This window comes from Siniperca chuatsi, linkage group LG8 (genome assembly GCF_020085105.1).
Source record: "Siniperca chuatsi isolate FFG_IHB_CAS linkage group LG8, ASM2008510v1, whole genome shotgun sequence".
In the NCBI taxonomy this organism is placed as follows: domain Eukaryota; kingdom Metazoa; phylum Chordata; class Actinopteri; order Centrarchiformes; family Sinipercidae; genus Siniperca; species Siniperca chuatsi.
Window position 1 is genome coordinate 12,808,542 of NC_058049.1, and position 20,770 is coordinate 12,829,311.

Genomic DNA, 20,770 nt, shown 5'->3' on the forward strand with positions numbered 1-20,770 from the left:
CTATAAGAATATAACACTGTGAAAGGAGCCATTCTGCAAATGGCTACTTTTACTTTTGACACTTTAAGTACATTTTGCTGATAATACTTCAGTACTTTTACTTAAGTAACATTTTGGATTCAGGACTTTTACTAGTGTTTTGGCTCAAACTACAATCCTTTAAGACTTTAGTGAAGTCAGTTTTTGATTATATTGATCAAATTCAAAAATCACAAATTTGCCATGGAGGGCTTTATAGTGTGCAACATATGACACTCTCAATGCTTAGACTCTCAATTCAGATAAGGAAATTCTACACAAAAATAAACTTTAACAGGAAAAAAACCAACAGGATGAGCAACAGAAGGATCCTCTTCGGGATCTGATCAGTCAGTCACGACTTTTAGTTACAGAGAGCGCAAAGATATTATAATAATCAGAAATGTTCTGTGTTTCAAGTACCACACCCACTGTGCAGTCTGTTTTCGTTTCCCTCATTTAACTATTGCATTTATGAAGATGACCTCTCCCCTCCTTGAACACTTCCACAGCCTCTTCCCAAAGCAAACAGCTGCAAAACACTCCATTAAAAAAGATGTTGATTAATTCAGGGAACCTCTAAAACTTGCCGAAATAAACTAAATCTGTGCAGCTTGAAATCCGATCATACACTGATTTGGGGCCAGTCAACCAAACAGTAGAAAGGTGCCCCCCCCCCATATAAACGGCCACACAATGCTATTCCCAGACCCCTGCCAAAGAAGATGAATGGTGGGTAGGCCACATCCGTGCCTCTCACCTAAATGTACAACAATAAGCCGGATACTGTCCCCTTAAAATACCTAACTTCTGTCCACCTTTAACAAGCAAAGTAAAAGACCGAGCCAACGATGCATGCTGCTAAATAAAGACTCTTCTATAATGGGCTTCAGCACCACTGTGGTTCAAAGACCGAAGGGGGAAAACAAACATCAGATCAGCAACAGGTTGATATACCGTCATGTGTAGTAGCATTTGGATGTCTGTCATGATGAACAACAACAAAAAAGACCTTTATCAAGGCAAAAAAAATTAGAATCCGTAAGCTGTTTTTGGTCACAAATACATTTTTTACACAGCAACAGTCAGTGAATTATTGTTGAGTTTGTCCAGCAGCCTGATGCATGCCATGTAACTGCAGTGTCCCGGGTTTGGTTCAGACTGGGGACCTTTGTTGCATGTTGTACTCCTCGTTCTCTCCATGTTTTCTGACTGCATCTACACTGTCACATAATATAATGTTTAACATGTTTGCCATCTTAGTTTAGCATGTTAGCATACTAACATTTGCTAATTAGCACTAACAACAAAGTACAGCTTAGGATGACGGGAACGTCGTTAGTTTTGCAGGTCATAAACCAAAGTCATTCAAAAATTTCATAGAAATCCATCCATTAGTTGTTGAGACTTTTTACTCAAAACCATAAAAGTCAACCTCGTGGTGGCGTTAGAGGAAAAGTCAGGAGATCACCAAAGTCAGTAGGCTTCATCCGCTGGGGATCATTCATGTCTGTACAAAATTTTTCGGCAATCCATCCAATACTTGTTGAGATATTTCAGAAATGAACAAAAGTGGTGAACTGATGTTGCCATCCTTTGCTGCTGGTGTGGCTGAAAACTGTTCATGAACAGCCTAATGACATCAAAAACCAGATAAACTTACGAAATATCTGGTGACTCCACCTGTTAACACCACCAGTGTAATTTATGGGAAATGATTCATGAAGATCTGTGATGTTGCTGAAGTTTCAAGAACTTTAAACTTAAGTTCAGGAAATTAAAGAGTGACATTTTATTCTGGCTGAGCCACTCATGTGTTGTGAATTAGTAAGAACAATCAAACTAAATTCAAGCATAGTTTTTTACTAGGTCTCTTAAAACACTTTCTATGAAAACTTCAGAAAGCTTTGACAGGCTGGAATGCCAGCGGAGTAAAGAAATATTGCACAATGTTTTATTCATAGCATGTGTTCCCCTTCTGTCATTCCCTGTTTGTTTACTGATGACAGACAGAAAACTTGTGTCAGATATGACCAGTTCGTCTGATCACCTCCTGCTTCAGAGCCTACATATGTCTGACTTCAAATAGTTTCCACAGAACTGCTACATAACCATGTCAGGCCTGCACCCTCGGGAGCCTTCAGATTCATCAATGCCCATTCAAAGGCAAAAGTGCAATGAAACCAGCTCACCCACTTACCCCCATTGTTTACCCCTCTGGCGGGGGGTAAGGGGTGTATAGAGTGCTTGTGCACCAGGAGGGCCTGGGAAAAATGCTGTTCACAGTGGCATAATTAATGTGAACATGGTGCGGTTATTTTGGAGCTCAGATGCTTGTTTTTCCGTGTTAATCCCTTTCTGTGAAATTTCTGTCTGGTTCTGGTTTTATTTGCCACCCTGCTGCTCTGTGGCTGCCTTTAGTGAACTGAACTCCCTTCGATGAGTCCAAATATGAGACATCAGAGCCTCCTGTTTGCTGCCACCAGCAGTTTGTAAATGTGTGGTGGCTGGCACTCTGGCTTTGTCTCTTCTCTGTTGCACTGCAGACATTTGCAGTGACATGTTGTGGCTTAGATTAACACACATCATACCGAAAAAATAGGAGTTTTTTTTCTAGGGATTCAATTGTAGGTAGACCAGAATTGTAGGTAGTTTGTTTTTAGTTTTGTTCTTTTAAAATGTTTTAAGGAACAAAATTGTGGAATCTGCACACTTTTGCACCCGCAATCATTTTTAGCCATGCTAGCAGCACAGCTCTGTGGAGGGCAATGCCGGTCTGTCGGTCTGTCAGTCCACCACTTTGTTCCAGACTGAAATATCTCAACAACTACTGGATGGATTGCTGTGAAATTTGGTACAGATCTCCATGGTACCCAGAGGATGAACCCTAATGACTTTGGTGATCCCCTGTCTTTTCCTCTAGCACCACCATGAGGTTCACATGAGGCTATTAATGAAACATTGCAACAAATATTGGATTGACAAATTGATTGCCATGAAATTCAGTACACACACGCTCATTCCCCTCTGGATGGATTGGTATTGCGATCCCCTGACTTTTCCTCTAGTGCCAAATGTCAGTGTCTCCAAGACTTCTCTTTAGCACAGCTGTGTCTATGTACAGCCTCACAGAGTTGCTGACATGGCTGCACACTCTTAGTCTTGTTCAATGATATATGCACTGGTGCAGTGCTGTATCTTCTTCCTTTTCTGTGCCACAGATCATATATTATCATTATTAATATTATTTTCATCAAAACTGCCTAAAAATTGAGAAACAACAATAACAGAAAGATCAGAGCCTATTTGTGCCTTTCATGGGTTTTTTTTTTTTAAATCTCTGGTCTTCAAATGATTTTAATGCTCTCACGTGAAAATATTTTTAAAATTACAACTCGCAAACTTTGCTCTCCAAAACACCTGAATTCGCCCCCGCCCCAGGATGTAGAAAATGTTCTCTCATTCTCGAAAAAGCAAAACAATAACAGCTCATAAACAGAAACATTCTTCACAATCTTGCAAACATCTATTTCTGTCATATCCTAAATAAATGTATCAAAATATTCCAACATGACTTGTGTTTGCAGTATCCTGCTTTACATGTGTTTTACATTACAGATGACAAACGAAGGATTGCAGCCTGTGTGTCAACCATGCAGGCTTTTTCTCTAAAAATAGTAGCAGATGGTCTTGTTTTACCTCTTTTCCTGCAGAGAAACGCTGCGGCCACTTCAATAACATCAATGAAATTAGGCAACAAACTGAATTCTTGGGCTGCTTCACTGACTGTCACTGATCTGCTACACACACACACACACACACACACACACACACACACACACACACACACACACACACACACACACTATGCTGGGCTCAGCGAAAGAAGGGACTTTTGTTACTTTTGCAAAGTCCTTCCAGTGTTTGCACATTTGTTAACACTTAAAGCAAGATACTGAGCGCTCTTCACTTCATCATCTCATGTTGCAGTATGCAAATGATATCCCTGGAGGAATTTTAATGATACTGAAACATAAATCCAATCACTCAGTATGAAAGTTTGACTTGGCCTGCCTAGACCAATCAGAGCAGTCAAGAATGAATAAACCACAGCTTTTAAGACAAAATGGATGAGAAGTCCTCATTTAAAAAATGGAAATTTGAACATCGACAATGTCACGACAACTGGGCAAATTCCATTACAGTGATCACTTGTGATATCAGTCTTGCCTGGGTCGAGACCTTTGAATCCGCCCACTCCAAGTTGACTAATGAGTTGACAAGTCTGTCTGTTACCAGGCAAATATCAGTGTGGTTGTAACTCTGCTCTACTGACAAGAGAGAATGGTAGGAATGTGCTTCTTCAGGGTTTATACAAATTGTCTAAAGTTTCACTGTTAAATTGGTGTTACAGTGCAGTTGTGTCTGAGCCAGAAAACCCAGCGTGACCCTTCAAAACATCCTGGATACCATTACAGTCACCTTTTCAATCTTTTGCAATGCACTGAGCTGTACAACTTCACAGACTCAGAGGAAGAAAACACTCTGCTGACCTCACACATAACAGACATGTTTCAGCACTGAGACAAATAATCATGTACTTCATGTGGCTGTATTTGTTCGCTTATCCATGTATGTATTGCTCTTGCGTATATCTATCAATAAAATTTTATTCAACCAGACCACACATAACTGACTCAGTTGCGCCATCTAGTGAATGCACATGCAGTTTGTTCACGGAGGGTATCTACTGTACTTCAGCCAAATGCACCACACACCTGAATTTATAACTGTGTATGATGAGTTCTCAGACTCAGTGACTCAATAAGCGTCGCCTGATACAAGTACTGAGTTGCATGAAATATTTTCTCCTCAAACTTCCTCTTACTCATGGTACTCATAAGGGTGTCGCAAGAAACGTCTGAGAATTCAACATCCATGACAACATGAGGAGGTGAACCTTGTGAGGTGAATATGCCAAAAGAAAACACAAGGCCTATATCACAAAGTAAATCTATTATCCAGTTTGAAGCAACAAAAGTGCCAAGAAAAGATTGAGAAGATATCCATCACTCTTCTTCACACATGTTCAAAATGATTGTCATAAAGATAGTTTCATCATTGAAGGTAATTATTCTCTTAAATTTTTATGCTCCATTTATTTATGCTAAGTTCAATGAAAGGGGCCTCGAAATTCACCTGAGGATAAAACATCATTTATATAAGGATGTTTAATGATGACAGGATTTAAGATATGTGCAACTAATTATTGTCTAATTAAATTTTGAAATAACTAGTAAAGAAATATTATCATAAGATGGACAGCTCAGGAAAACAGTTGTCAGTTTGTAGTTTATTACCTAAAATCAATAGCAAGTTTTAAACTTAGTTTTAAGGTGGTTTTCCCCTTTGATTCCTTATGTGATTATTACAGTAACTTCTTGTCATTTGGAATATAGTGCATATTGTAATACTGTGGTGTACAATATGGCATACATCATTAATGTTTTTTGTGGGTGGAGGCTGCCCTCTTGTGGTAGGTAGTCGGGTGAGTGGTCAGCAGTGGTGGAAGAAGTACTCAGATCTCCTACTTATTTAAAAGTAGCAACACCACAGTGTGGAAATACATTGTTAAAAGTAAAAGTCCTTAAAATATTACTTAAGTAAAAGTGCAAAAATATTAGCATCAAAATATACTTAAAGTACCAAAAGTAAAAGTACTCATTATGCAGAATGGCCCATTTCTGAATAATGTATATTATAATATTGGATTATAACTATTGATGCATTAATGTGTTCATCACATTAATGTTGCAGCTGGTGAAGGTGGAGCTAATTTTAATTATTTTGTACACTGCTAGTTTGTGGATTAATCTTATTTTAACCTATAACCTTGTATTATTAATCTGAATCTGCAACAACAAAAGTGAAAAACATAAAAAAATAGTGAATTAATAAGTAAAGTGTTAACCTCTGAATTCTCGTGGAGTAGAAGTATAAAGTAGCAGAAAATAGAAACACACAAGTAAAGTACAAGTACCTCAAAATTGTACTTACAGTACTTGAGTAAATGTACTTAGTTACTTCATTCTGCAGAAATCCGCAAGAGGGCAGCAATGAGTCTGAATGCTTAATCTGCACACTGGAAACTACAGGACAGAACAAAGTAACCTCAGTACAAATACAGCCCACTGTGGTGATGTAACTTAGTATAAAGTGGATGACAAATGTCTGGGAAAGGTTCTAAAATAAAACTCGTTATCTACCGAATATAGTCTTAAAATTAAGAAATACAGGCCAACATAATTCCTAGTGAAGTGATTCAATGAGTCAATTCTTCTCAAAAGGCCTGACCTGTCTATCTTTGTGCTTCAAGTCTTTATGACCAGAATTTCTAGTAACATCACCCTGAGAAGTCATACTAATATGTAGGTTCCTTTAAGAGGAAAGGCATTAATTTATCCTTTTCTGACAGACACATGTTTAGGTAGGCTATTGACACTGCACCACAGCGTGTCAATAGCAGTCTCTGTTGAAGCCAGCAAAAAGCCAGGAAAACAAGTGAAAACGTGTCATACTTGATACTTAACGGGATCTTCATTGAACAGACAGCAGGCTGACAGCAGCACAAATCAGAAAACTGACTGGCCGTGGACTGTCAGAGGCCGTCTCGATTAGACTGTCTCATAAATATTTTGTGGTCAGTAAACGGATGCTTCGGAGACCATCCATCAGCATTTATTACTTTTAGACAGCTCCGCTAAATAAGCCCTCAGACACCTGACAAATTAATCAGAAAAATATCAAGAACTGACAAAGTATGAGAATAAGAAGCAGTATGTGCTCCTCCAAATGCTTATCCAACTAATGATCAATACAGACGCACAGGAGTACGGCTCAGACCTGGGCCTGAAATCAAGTTCCTGGTAGGAAAAGTGCATTGTAAAATTATTCTTAAACATGTCTGGCATTTTCAGATTTATGCTCAGTGAGTTTGTTGTTTCATCAACTAAATGAACCCTGTTGGCCTAAATGTATTAGTTTCCAGCGCATGCTTGCAGCACAGTAAGTGGCAATATGTAAACTTTTAAGCAACTGAGTGTGTCCAAATGCGTTTTTATAACTCAGATTTTTAATCGGGCAGTTAGTTCCCTGGTGACATAATCACAGAAAAATAATTTCACTGTAATTTCAGGGAGTGGTGACGGATGTGTCGAGGGCCGCTGTTTGTCACAGAGGGGGTTGTTGGAGTTTCCTTGTAACCGGAATTAGCTGTGAAGTGCGACCTTGAGGTGTGAACACGGAATAGGAAAGGTCCGGCTTGCTTCAAGAGAAAGTCTCTCATACTTTGCACCTCGTTTGCAAGTGAATATCTTAACAAATAAAACGGGGTTTACGCGTGAAGCGTGGTTGGAAACAGTTGAATTCCCATAATAACATGCTTTACATCCAAAAGATGTGAAAAATGTGTTGAATGTTCTGGATTTAGTTTGGAAAGATGAAAATCTAGGACTAAAGTGTAAAATAAGTTGCTGTTTATGTTCTGTTAAATGTACTAGGCTCTAACTCATTTAATAGTCACTAGAAAGTGAATGCTTCTAACAATTCCTAAAATAGGCTATATCTGCGCGCAATTACGCACAGGCCTTTTTTACTTGATGCGTTTGTGGACGTGTTGCCTCGGTTTATTGCCGGTTCATGCAGCATGTGCAGCTGATAGGCCGTGGTGTTAATTTATTCATGGAGAGGAGAACTCGTGTTCAGGATAGGCCCACTGTCAGGTGACGCGCAACAGGACAGGCGCAAGGGGACAGCTGTGCCGGCAGCGCCAGTCACTCTCATTTGAATGCAAATCCCCAAGAGTTGAGGAGTTAGCTGACGTCAGGAAGGCCTTAGTATACCTTTACCATCTTGTCAACAGAGCCACATCATGTGAGACTGGAGACAGACTGGAACTACGTCGCATTTCACATTGGGAACCCATTTGGACTAAACAGCAGAAGGATTGTTTTTAACAGTTTCAGGGCAACAATGTCGCCTTAAAATAGGCTACATCATCCAATTTGCTGCTTTTATTATATTTAATTGTTTTTGTACAAATCATGTATGTGGGATACCTTCTGGATAAAGAAAGCGGCATGTATCACCAAGGGCCAGTAAGAAGATCAAGCATCAATCTGCCTCCACAAAACTTTGCTTCTACACCACAGTACCCCGACTTTACTGGATACCATCATGTGCCAAACATCGATACGCACGCACAGTCTGCGGGGAGTTGGGGACCTACATATGGCGCTCCACGGGAGGACTGGGGCGCATATAGTCTGGGACCACCTAATACTATTCCTACATCCATGAACAACTCCTCTCCTGGACAGGTTCCTTACTGCTCTTCTGAGTATAGTCATATGCATCCTCCAGGATCTGCGGTGTTACAGCCGCCGCCGGACAACGTTACTGTTGCACAACTTTCTCCTGATAGAGAAAGACGCAATTCATTCGAGTGGATGAGTAAAACTGCGCAAGCATCTTCTACAGGTGAGTTCATCACCTTAAAACACTGTGCCAAAATCATATTATTCGATTCTGTGTCCATTGCCTTTTCTTGCAACAAAAACTTTAGGTTTTTGCGCACCCAAGCATTTGTGTTTCCGTGAGTCCAACAGGATTTTACGCACACATTATTTTTTTCTGGCAGTTCCAGGTCATTTCAAATAAATGTTCCTATCGAATTTGTTTAATTAAAAACAAGGACTAATCATCAATAGACCAAACTCATTGTCCGAAAAAATGCCAACAGTATAAAGTGCTTAAGAACTCGACAGAAATGCAAAGAACAGAAGGAAACTCTGGTCTTTTGACACTTGCCTTATGCGGGTTGCTTACATTTAGGTTAATAACAGTGTAAAATGTTGAACAAAATGAGAATATTTACAGGCTATTATTTAAGAAGCATCTATAACATAATAATAACGAATTTGCATCAGACTCGCAGCAGAAGGAATCAATCAAATGTGTCCATAATTAATTTCCATATCTCATAATTTTGATGGGAAAATGGACTGAAGGCCAACAGCTCAGTCTACTACTATATTCTCTTCTGTGGTGGAAGAAAAAAAAGGTGTGAGGAATCGGCGCCAGGCCTAGTTGTGATGTTAATGTCATTATTCCTGGAGATGTGAGGTCGACTTCCCTGTCACATTGTTTGGTGTTTTGAGTGTTATCCGTCATATCCAGGCGGTGGCCTTTGCTTTCAACACCTCTTCACTTTGATATGCACCAACCTCCCTTCCTCTCCAAGAGTTATATTGCAGGGAAGAGTGACGTTTTTCACAGCCAAGTCTCAACCTGGAGTCGTGCATACTGTGGGCCTTTACAGTGGCGTAAATTATAGTTTCAAATCGAACAATTTTTAATTATGAGGATCTAGAATAAAACAACCCTGCGGTGTTACACTAACTTCTATTTGTTAAGTGGATTTAGCTTATAGTTTATTGTAATATGGGTGTCCATATGGGTGTCCATAACAATTTTTTAAAAGTTTGATAAGATTTGTCATAGTCAGCCATTTGTTTTCAATCTTACATACATTAAAAGTTAACATGCACTCCATGCACACTATAACAGGCCTGTAAAATTATGAGACAAATCCAACACTTTAGGTGGAATAATGTGCATGAATGCTACGTCTTTATAGATGTTTTTCTTATCTCCTGTGTCGTGTGTTTCTTTTTAACTTGTCCCTGGAGGATCTGATTGTTGGCTGTTTGAAATTCACTGTACTACAGTTGTCATCAAAGCAAGATGAAGCTCAATTTGCGTATCTGTAGCCAAAGAAAAGAGATGTGGATTTAAGAGGCAGCTAATAAAGATGCTATGTGCAGATAGGCCGGTCCTGGCATGCAACCTCCTCTGTGTAAATCTTCCAGTTCAACCACCTGGCTGCTAAAAAAAAGAAGCACAATCTTAATGCTGTGTGTTTTTGTTTCTTGTCGCCTTCACAGGTAAAACAAGAACGAAGGAGAAATACAGGGTAGTTTACACAGACCACCAGAGGCTGGAGCTGGAGAAGGAGTTTCATTTCAACAGATACATCACCATCAGGAGGAAATCTGAACTGGCTGTCAACCTCGGTTTGTCGGAAAGACAGGTATGTCTATATTAGAATGAAATACTTCTGCCTGGTTTATTTTAATTGCGGAAAGATGCAATGACTGATTTAAACATATGAAATACATTGTATAGTGGACACCACATAGAAATGTAGGCTTGTTTTCACATGTGTAACTTACAAAATGTCAATATTATCATCAACATATTGTGTTATTATTGTGACTCTGCATATTTACATTCACGAGATAGAAAATTCATTTGCCTTGGATATATTTAAAGATACCTTAACCCCTGATATACTATTTTTATTATTCTATGTTTGATAATTAATACAAACATATTATATTATTACTAATTGCCTGATATTATAATATAAATATAAATTCTCATGGTGCAAACAGGTTTTTACATTTTCAATATATATCATCGTATATTTTAAATTTGAAATGACAGCAGAAAGTAATAGCAAATTATGGACATTTATTCACTATACTAGGCCTGTATTTATTATTGTTATTTATTATTATTTTTAATGTCTTATCTCTCTGTTAATGGGCATTTTATTTTATTTTAGTAATGGAATGGAGATTAAACGAGGTAGCTCACACCCAAAAAACACATTAAATGTTTATTATTCTTATTCTCTAGGCTTATCTATTTATAGGGGTTTTATTTTATTAATGGTTATATGGAAAGGAATGGAGATTAAATGAGGCAGCCCACACCCAAAAATGTTTATTTGATTTCCTTTTCTTTGGGCCTTTTCAGGTGAAAATCTGGTTTCAGAACCGCAGAGCCAAAGAGAGGAAACTGATCAAGAAGAAGCTGGGTCAGTCTGACGGCAGCGGGGGTTCTGTGCACAGTGACCCGGGTTCGGTAAGCCCTCTGCCGGTGCCGGGGTCTCTCAGTCCCACAGACATCCACGGCTCTCTGTACCCTCCTCAGGGAATGAACACCTTGCCATCTATCAGGAATATACAGCAAGTGACTGTGACTCAGTAAAGCAGTTCACCCTCTGGACCATCTTACATAACTGAGCACTCCGACACGCTGACAGGACACTTGATAGGCAGCCAGAGGATCTGAACTCACGTCCTGAAGCACAAAGCTGTGGATAAAGATTTGATTTATAGCAACGAAATGCTGGAGGCTCTTGAAATATTGCTTTTTATAGAATAGTTCTAATAACGTGGGGATTCAAAAAAAAAAAACGTAAAAATCGACGTGTTTCAAACTTAAAAGCTTTGAATTGTTTGTGAGTTAATAAGATATAAATATCCTTTTTTGTATGTGATGAAGTGTATGTGAATAAAATGAGAATTCAGGGACATTTGAATGAAGTTTTAAACTGGATTGTATGTAGCTCATGCCACACTGGACAAACCTGACAAATCTTTTTTTTTTTAGCACAATTGTACCCGCTTTAGTAAAGCAGGGAACAGCTGTTGATGATACGGGTAGGACGGTCGTCTGATAGCAACGCTCAAAATGTAAATAAAAGGGTTTTTTTGCAGTACATCTGTCATTTCTCTTATTTCTGAATTTTGGATTTTTGCAAAGCTTGGATAACCATTGCAAGTTTTGTATTTGAAATGTTTTTAACCATATATATAGTAGTCACCAATACAGATACAGGCCTACTGTATATAGCCTACAACACGTTTTCCACCAGTATCGGCTCCCTATACCAATACACAATGTTACAAAACAGGTTAAGCCTTTCAGAAATGAACATCTCAATATGGCTTTTATTATTTTGCTCATTTGAAACTTGTATTAGTACAAGTTTGATTTGCTTAGTACTTCTATTCCTGTGTGCACTGACGTGATAGTGAGCAGCTATAACGAAAGAGTTTCCCCTCGGGGATCAATACAGTATTTCTGATTCTGACACAGCACAATCAGCATATAGACCTATCAACAGAAAAAAAAAAGTTTGGACAAAGTCTATTTACAATAATGGCCATAGTGATATGTCAGTTCAGTACATCTAGTTTTAATTTGGACTTTGACAAAATAGGTAGGACTCATTTCCAAAGCCTGAACATGAATAGACTGAGCAAAATAAACAGACTTTGTATCGCCTTTTTTAGCCTACATGCAAGTCTGGTTAGTTGTCACTTAACTCTGAAATTGCCTCACTACTTGTGACTTTAAAACCAACCAGTATAAGTGTCCACAAATAGATATAGCAATTAAAATCATCATGGGGGGTTATTTTTTCCTGCTCTGTATAACACTTGATATATGCCACTAATCTTTATCTAACTCTTGTTAAATATAATGGCATTTTTGGCTATTTAACATATAGGGTACTATATCATCATCAGGTGCACTTTCATTTTGCATTCAATGTCAGGGAATTTACATCTAATGGGCTATACTGTAAAACATTTCAGCCTGTAGACATCACTGGCTTTCGTCTGTTTAAGGTTAAGTGAGGCAGGTTCAAAGCATTTTAGCAACTATAAGGTTCAACTTCAGGCTTATGGGTTCAAAGTGTAGGTTCATGCACAATTAGTTGAAGTGACATGTTAATTGTCATGTGACTAGACTGGCTATTTTGGGAGGAGGACTTTTCCTGACTTTGACCCAAGTCCATGTCAGAAGTTAATTAATTAATTATACCTGATGCAAACTGCAGAATTTATCAAACACTGTCTAAATATGTTATGGGTCTAATATCTTCTACTAATCTACATGTGTCATGTCTCACTAATGTTAGAGCGTCATTTTAATGATCATTTCCAGCTCTGGTCCCCGTGAACGCAGCGTGGCGGTGATCGCGCTTCGCTTTACTCTGGCTCCGCGCGCCCGCTCGTGCGTCCGTGCGCAGCCCCGTAGGAGACGTCATGAGCGTCTTACTACCCAACATGGCGGACTTTGATACCATTTATGAGTTGGAAGACGAAGAGGATGAGCACGTAGTGAGTGAGGAACACTTGCCCAGATACTGTCCGGAGCCCGTGGTTATGCGAGGGGCCGGGCACATCACAGTGTAAGCAGAGCCGTGTTTATCGCTCCTGTTCGTCCCGGCGTCGCTTTGTTGTTTGGTGTCTTCAACCTTAGCCTGTTTAGCAGGCTAACATGCTAGCTAACGCAAAAACACAACAACTATAACAGCTAGCCATGTGTTTTGTTAAGAAGATAGCTGGTTTGCCCAACAGTATTACAACATAGCCTAAACTAACGTTAACAGTTTTATGTCCCCATGGCAACCATAAACGTGGTAGATAAGGAACCGATATTCATTGGTAGGCAGGTTTACATGTGATGTACCGTTAGCTTGAAGTCTGTAACGTTATTACCGGACAGACTAACACATCACCACCAGTCTTGTGGATTTAACACAGACATAAATTAAGATATCTACCAAGGCAACACAACGTCACCGGCTTAATCACGGTCTAAGACGTTTTTATTGCAAGTTTCATCATTGTTTACATGGGGATGTCAGCTCCTTAGCTACATTGTGATTGAGGCTGTTGCCTCTTTTTCAGGGTGGTAACTAAGGATAAAGATTATTGTTAAGATTATTTTTTTGGCATTTCCGCTTTATTTGAGAGAGAGGGGATGACATGCCGCAAAGGGCCCGGGCTGGATGCGGTAAGGACTCTACCTCGTCAGCCCTCCCCACTATGACGTCATGTTGTAGTTAGTGAGTTTTATTTAGAACAAATTGCAAAAGCTGAAAAGGTTGATCACTGTCATCATAACATTAACCTGACTAGCTGATGCTGAGTCCCAGCTGGAAACCTCTCAGCCTTCTTAGCCTTCTGCATCTGGATTCTAATAAGCCAAAAAAAAAAGTGAGGATATCAGTTTTAAATCACAATCCCATCTGTTACTGTCCACATGGGTATTGTTACTATTGGCCTTTCCAGGAAAGACATGTGAACATGAGCAACTTTCTGGTAAAGCTAAATACAAGGAACAATATTACCATCAAGGAACACATTTTTAAGCTGCTCCACAAACGGCTAACGGCAGACCAACATTGCTATTGTGCCCAATGAGAACTGAAAAATATACCTGTGCACTGCTTTTTCATTCCCAACTCTTCTTTTACTCTACATGGACATGACGACTTTTCAACCGCATATGATCTTCCTCTGGTAAAGATGGGGGTGTGAACACACCTGTATATATGGATGAGCTGTGATAACACACATCATCTGTTAATTTGGATAATTGATAATATAACTACAAGGGTATTGTTTTTTAATCATTGGGATGTGAGTGTCACATCAAGTCTGCAGTGGCAAATTCTCATCTGTCAGAAGTGGCCACTGCTGTAAAATAAAGCACTAATGGCTTATGGGAAGCTTGGATGTGTGCGCTTATCATCCTAGTTATAATTTGTTTGTAATTAAGTTTTTGGATGTTTGACTTGAAGTAATATTACTGATGGTAATTTAAGTATTATTGTATTGGTTTGTTGGTAATATGATGTCACTTCCAGTTACCTGGACTCCTGCACCTTTATTCCTTTTACATCAAGAACTACAATATGAATAAGTCTTTATTCTATATCCTTTTGTTGTCACCCTTCTCTTAATGTCAGCTAAACAAAACTTTAAAAAATGCAGAATAAATAGTTTGTGAATAAGCATGTTATGTCTCATCACGTCATCAAACAATGTATTTCTGATCTGGCTCTGGATTATTTTTGTTCTCATCATGTTCATAGTAATAGCAGATTTTGTACTTAGTTTTAGATTACCATATCAATGCTCACATTTTGTTTGTTGTTTTTTTCAGGTTTGGACTAAGCAACAGATTTGACACAGAATTTCCTTCTGTTCTCACAGGAAAGGTACAGTTGCTTTTTTAGTTTTCTTGTACTTCAGTCTTGCAGGCGGCTTTTTGTTCACTTCCAAGTGGGAAGAATTAAGCAATTAAAGCCACAGTGATTCTATTGTTCTTTTGGGCCTTTAACAGCCCCAACTTCCCCAAACCACCCCATTGAAACTTCTCCAAATGGTTTTGATCTGATGGAGCTGCATTTCAACTAACGCACCACAGTGCATAGAAAAGAACCTGAATGTGCTGCTGTCCAGCTCTGTAAATGAGTAAGCCGTGTATAAGGCTCAGTTGGCGGGGACCCCAGTGTTTTTGAGGGTCCAGCTCCAGGTGATAAAATAATGAAACTGAAGACTCTGCCGTAGACAAGAAAGAGAAGCTTCCTGGGTCGGACGCAGAAACACAAAAAGGCTGTAGGGGTAAGAGCAGGCCGAGGGAAGTGTGGGGCAATAAAAAGTACCTTCAGTATTGTGACCCAGGGTGACGTGATGAATGAGGTCACAATTATGATGATTGAAGGGTGCAGATCAGGCCCTGCTGGGCTTTATTCTGAGGTCTTTGGCTGTTTGCAAAGAGACCTTTGCATCCTGTCATAAAAGATTACGACCCCTGTTTTATGGCGTACAGACTCAGCGAGGAATGAGTATCCATTCAAGTTGTTTGGCCGGCGCTGCCACAGGCACAGAGCTTATCTCTCCTTTGAGTCCCTCCTTGCCTTGAACAGTCTAGAGCTTAGTTAGCAAGTCAGAGGCATAGATCTCATCTCATCTCTGGACAACATCTGCAAATATCTACCTGTTGGTTTTCTAAGACTCTTTGATCTTTGTGCACAGCTTTTCTTTTGAGCAATTAGGAATCTTTCATGTCAGCACCACCTAGAAACACTTGAATTGGCTCTCCCCCTCTTGCTTTTAGCAATTTGCTTATTGCTTAAATTTTCTGATAATTTCCCCGACTGCATAGGCCCTGTAGGAACTGTTTATTTTGGTATACACACATCCATCCTCTCTCTTTTTCATTCTAGGTAGCACCAGAGGAATTCAAAACCAGCATCAGCAGAGTGAATGCTTGCTTGAAGAAGAACTTGCCTGTGAATGTGAAGTGGCTTCTTTGCGGCTGCCTGTGTTGTTGCTGTACAGTAGGCTGCAGTCTATGGCCTGTTATCTGCCTCAACAAGAGAGTAAGTCCCAGACCTCCTGTGACACGAGTTAGACAGTTTAACTCTCCCTTACATCAGCGCTGATTACTCAGGGGCTGTTATAGCAGTTCAGCCGCATTGGTCTAAGTGTAGAGGGTAATAACAACTCGTGTTCAATTAGTGGCTCTGTGTAGAAATGACGCATTGCGCTGCACAGCTCCTCTCCTTCCCAGCCCAAGGTTGTGTTATTTAAAGGTGGTGTTACCACTCAGAATTAATGACAACAAAGTGGAAATTGCTAGCTGGTAAATTGGGAGTTCAGTCCATAAATCCTAAGATTATGGCTGTTTACTGCTACCTGTTTTAAGTGTTAAATTGAGTAATGAGTATTTTGCTGCTTGCATTAATATACATGAATTTGTTTTCTATTCCAACAGACAAGACGGTCTATTCATAAGTTGTTAGAGTGGGAAAATAACCGGTTATACCACAAGGTAAGAAAGACGACATATCGCACATTAGCACCTGTGTGAAAGTGCTTAATTGTCTATGTCAGTGTGCAGTGTAAGTTGAGTATCATTGTGATGGATAATGACCATTAATCTGATTTGTAAAATTTAACCTGCAGCATGAGTCCCTCAAAGCTGTTTGAGTCAGATCTGTTGCATGCGGGGTCTGAGAGGTCAGCAGTAAAATGCCATGTTAATTTTGTTTTGTCTCGCAGCAACAAATTACAGCTAGTAGCTGTGCAAAGGCATAAAGGAAGCTCTTCAGGGTGTCTGGCCACAGTTTGACCTCGGCGAGACCAGACAGCCCTGCTCCCAAATTCCCCCGACACTGAAAGGGAGATTTCAGACAGATTTTCTTTTTTGTGTGTGTGTGTGTGTGTGTGTGTGTGTGTGTGTGTGTGTGTGTGTGTGTGTGTGTATGTCTGTCTTTGTGTCTGTTTGAGAGTGAGAGAGATGTTCATTCATTGTGTCTGTGTCTTTTCTTCTCCCATCAGCTGGGGCTGCACTGGAAACTCAGTAAAAGAAAATGTGAAAGCAGTAATATGATGGAATATGTAAGTAGGCTGTCACAACAAAACAACTATAAATTATTGGATTGTTGCATAACCTTCTAAATGTTTTGATTATTTCCATTACCAATTAATCAGTAGATCATTTTTCTTGATTTATCAATCAACCGATCAATCGTGTTGTTCATAAAATATCAGAAAATAATGAAAACTGCACATTATTATTTCCCAGAGCCCAAAGTAACGTCTTTAAATGTCTTATTTTGTCAGACCAACAGTCCAAAACACAAATATAATTAGTTTACTATCATATATGACAAGGACAAGCAACAAATCTTGACATTTGAGGAGCTAGCCTTAAAAAGAAGTTTAATAATGCTATTGTCGCTATAAGCAGATATTTTATTGCAAGATCAGAAATGTTGACAAAATGAGATACGTTGTCCATAAATATTTTACTGATACGTTCAGTATCAACATTTTTGCAACTTGCCAGATTCGGTAATCAATAGTATTTTTTCATTATGTTAAAAGAAAATGTAATCCGGTCTGCATTACATTTCCTTCAAAACGTATTTGCTGTTGCAAATTAGTTGAAATATGTTATTTCTAGGAGACAGGGTTGCTTTATCAGAACTTTGTCCCTTTTGTCCGTGTAATTAATACCAAGTTACATGGTTCTTTTTAGCAAACTTCCTAAGAAATGACAGGAACCAGAAAATAAAGCGTTACTGATTAATTTTCTGTCAGTCGATTGACTAATAGTTTCAGCTCTAGTTAAAGCAGTTAGGTTAAACATCTTGCAGTTGTCCTAAATAATAACTTGTTTTGTCTTTTTCTCTCTACAGGTGATTCTTATAGAATTCTTACCCAAATATCCTATATTCCGACCGGACTGAGGAGGCTGGTAAAGGACTGGATGTGTGGCCCTTGAATCTTATCCTTAGTGCCTTGTATATACAGTATTTTGGAATAAGGGTCTGCACTGGTGTCTCTCGTGACGACCCCGTACATCTCCTAGTACCTTGTACATTAGAATTTGCAACACTGTCACTTTGCTTTAGAGCAGATTTTGCACATTTTCCCAACAGAACCAGACATGTTCCCTTTGTTGCACTCGGATGTGTATTTGTTACATGTAACAAACAAGTGAAACTTTCGAAAAGTGCATTTACCCCAAAGAACCATCAACCTATATCCCATCTATTATATCAGTAATCCCTTGCAAAGAATGTGATGCCTCCACCTTCCTTAACTATCCTTGCCTTATGTATGATTTTTTTTTTAAGTAACTACATGTAACAGGAGGAGGAAGGCATTGGGTAATTCAACAAGTCTGTAGATTCAAATGCTGTTTTGTTGGGTTTCCTCTCTTTGAATCCAGTTCTTTGCAAGTAGATGGGATGGTTGAAATTGCCTAACGTACAGTGTACGTCATCACCCTGTGTTTTGTCTTTACATTTGACCCTCTATACATGGGAACTAGCTAGTAAAATAACTTGACCTGTAAATACCATGTTAGGATAAGCTGTACAGTGGTATACCATTGTTTACATAAAGTTACTTAGCTCTTTAGTTTTGTTGCCAATATATTGCTGTACCATAGTTTTGATTAATGAAAGATGTCTATGTACCTTTCTAGTTTATATGGACCTGTTTACCTTGTAAGCCATATAGTTACAATGTACATGATGCCAGAGTTAGGACTAATTATTGCACTTGAGCCCAGTAGAAAGTCAGGATTTCAAACGATAATGCATTGTGAAGATTCATCCAGTGACAACAGCAGTGCATGTTACCATGTGGTTTTTGCCAATAAAGATGACATTCAATGACCCATCATCTGTTAAAACTGGAGATGGTTGCATCTCTGATGTGCAGTTGGAAGATAACGATTTGAACTCTGCTCTTCCACTTCCACATCATTTTATCCCAACTTTGCATTCATTTTTTTAATGGTTTTGTACTTTTCCCCTGTGCTGTGTTTGGTCCTCCCGATGCGTTAGGAAGCACATACATCTACAGTACCACACAAATGGTGTGTTGAGCAGATGGTTCTTTTGTTTCAGCCATTCTGTCCAGTGTTATTTTTCCTGAATCTTAGTCAAGAGATTGCTACATTGCGTTGTATTAGAGTGCCTCTGGAGTAGTTGGTGAACCACGGAGAAGTACAGGTTGAAATCTGTTCTCTACAAATGAGATTTTAAATCCTCGTCCCTGTTACAATTCTTGTAAATGTTTGTCCTAATCCCTATGGAGAGAGAAAATAAATTGTTAATTTTAATTTTTCTTTGCTTCCTTTTGGCTTCATTTGAAACCATTCTGTTATTTACTGTCACACTTAATGAATGATGTGTCATTTTAGCAAAAACCGGTCATTACTGACCTCTGCTAATGCACTTTGCCCAAAGCCTGCTGCCCCACTACAGATATGTGGCTATTTGTCATGTTTAACAAGGTGTTGAATCGTTAACTTTAACAGGACAGTCTGCAATTAGTCGACACATTTGTAAAACCATAACCTGCTGCTACTTTCTAACGTTATGGATCAGTGGTCGGAGCACAGAGAATACTGGACCATGTTTCTGCTGTATCTCACCACAACCCCCGAACACTGAAGTGGTGGGCTTTGCTTCAGTGTGGTTGGTTTTATGGTCCTTTGTTTTTTTTGTTTTTTCACATTCACAGTCTTTCCCTTCTTAGACAGAAGTTTGCAGTAACCTTTTACTGCACCAGTGCTCCAATAGTTTAAATTCAGTTAGTTTGGAATAGGATTGTTAATGGTAGGACGGTATATAATAAGCTTTAGCCAAGTAGTGTCTTATTTGAAATATTTAGATTTCATCAAAAAAACAAAATGCACCTACATCTTGAAATGATTATAATAATTACTTTTTGGGTTAATTGACATCCCAAAGCAAGTATATTATTTCAACTTGTGAGAAATATTAGTTGTGACATGCAGATTTATTTAAATTAACGTTTGTATACAGCACGTAAAGTGCATTTGACATGAACAGAACTAAATCATACATTATATTCACTTGTCATGTTATCAATTCTACTTTAATGGATGGTTGCTATTCATGGTGGTGGAAAGTACACGTATTCAAGTACTGTACTTAAGTACAGTTTTTAGGTGCTTTTACTTTACTTGAGTATTTCCAGTTTATGTTGCTTTATACTTTTACTCCACTAAATGTCAGAGGGAAATACTGTACTTTTTTACTCCACCACATTTATCTAAAGTTAGTGGTTACTTTGATTCTACATACACAACATATGATCAGCTAATAAAATATGATGTATTATTAGAAATGAAAGTCCCTGTATACCCACACAGGTAATTTCATTTATGTGGCTGATTAGACCTGCTCACTTTGAAGTTATGCAAAAGTATGCTTGGTCACCAATAAGAATAAGACTTTAAAAAAAAACCATTTTGCATGACCTCTGGGGAGCCATAATTTAACCCTGTGAAAGGGGACATTCTGCACAATGAGTACTGTTACTTTGGATACTTTAAGTACATTTTGCAGGAAATACTTATGTACTTCTACTCAAGTAGAATTTCAAATGCAGTACTTTTATTTGTAAATGAGTATTTGTTAATTGTGGTATTGCTACTTCTACTTAGGATAAGGATCTGAGTACTTCTTCCACTACTGACAGTTCATACT

General features: G+C 38.8%; 2 protein-coding genes across 3 annotated transcripts; both read left to right on the forward strand.

The window, feature by feature from the left end:
- The first annotated feature begins 7,841 nt into the window (after positions 1-7,841).
- On the forward strand, positions 7,842-11,647 carry cdx4 (caudal type homeobox 4). Its single transcript, XM_044205884.1, has 3 exons — positions 7,842-8,556; positions 10,023-10,168; positions 10,900-11,647. The coding sequence occupies exons 1-3, from the start codon at positions 8,121-8,123 to the stop codon at positions 11,131-11,133; spliced, it is 816 nt and encodes a 271-aa protein (XP_044061819.1). The 5' UTR covers positions 7,842-8,120; the 3' UTR covers positions 11,134-11,647.
- Positions 11,648-12,961: 1,314 nt separating this feature from the next.
- On the forward strand, positions 12,962-19,374 carry chic1 (cysteine-rich hydrophobic domain 1). 2 transcript variants are annotated; one of them, XM_044205885.1, is made up of 6 exons: positions 12,964-13,129; positions 14,893-14,947; positions 15,959-16,114; positions 16,510-16,566; positions 17,076-17,135; positions 17,939-19,374. In XM_044205885.1, exons 1-6 carry the CDS (start codon positions 12,984-12,986, stop codon positions 17,987-17,989), a joined length of 525 nt encoding a protein of 174 aa, XP_044061820.1. In that variant the 5' UTR covers positions 12,964-12,983; the 3' UTR covers positions 17,990-19,374. The 2 variants fall into 2 exon arrangements, with proteins under 2 accessions (XP_044061822.1, XP_044061820.1); XM_044205887.1 differs by lacking the exons at positions 17,076-17,135; positions 17,939-19,374 and adding an exon at positions 16,797-17,043 and having other exon boundaries at positions 12,962-13,129.
- The last annotated feature ends 1,396 nt before the right edge of the window (positions 19,375-20,770 follow it).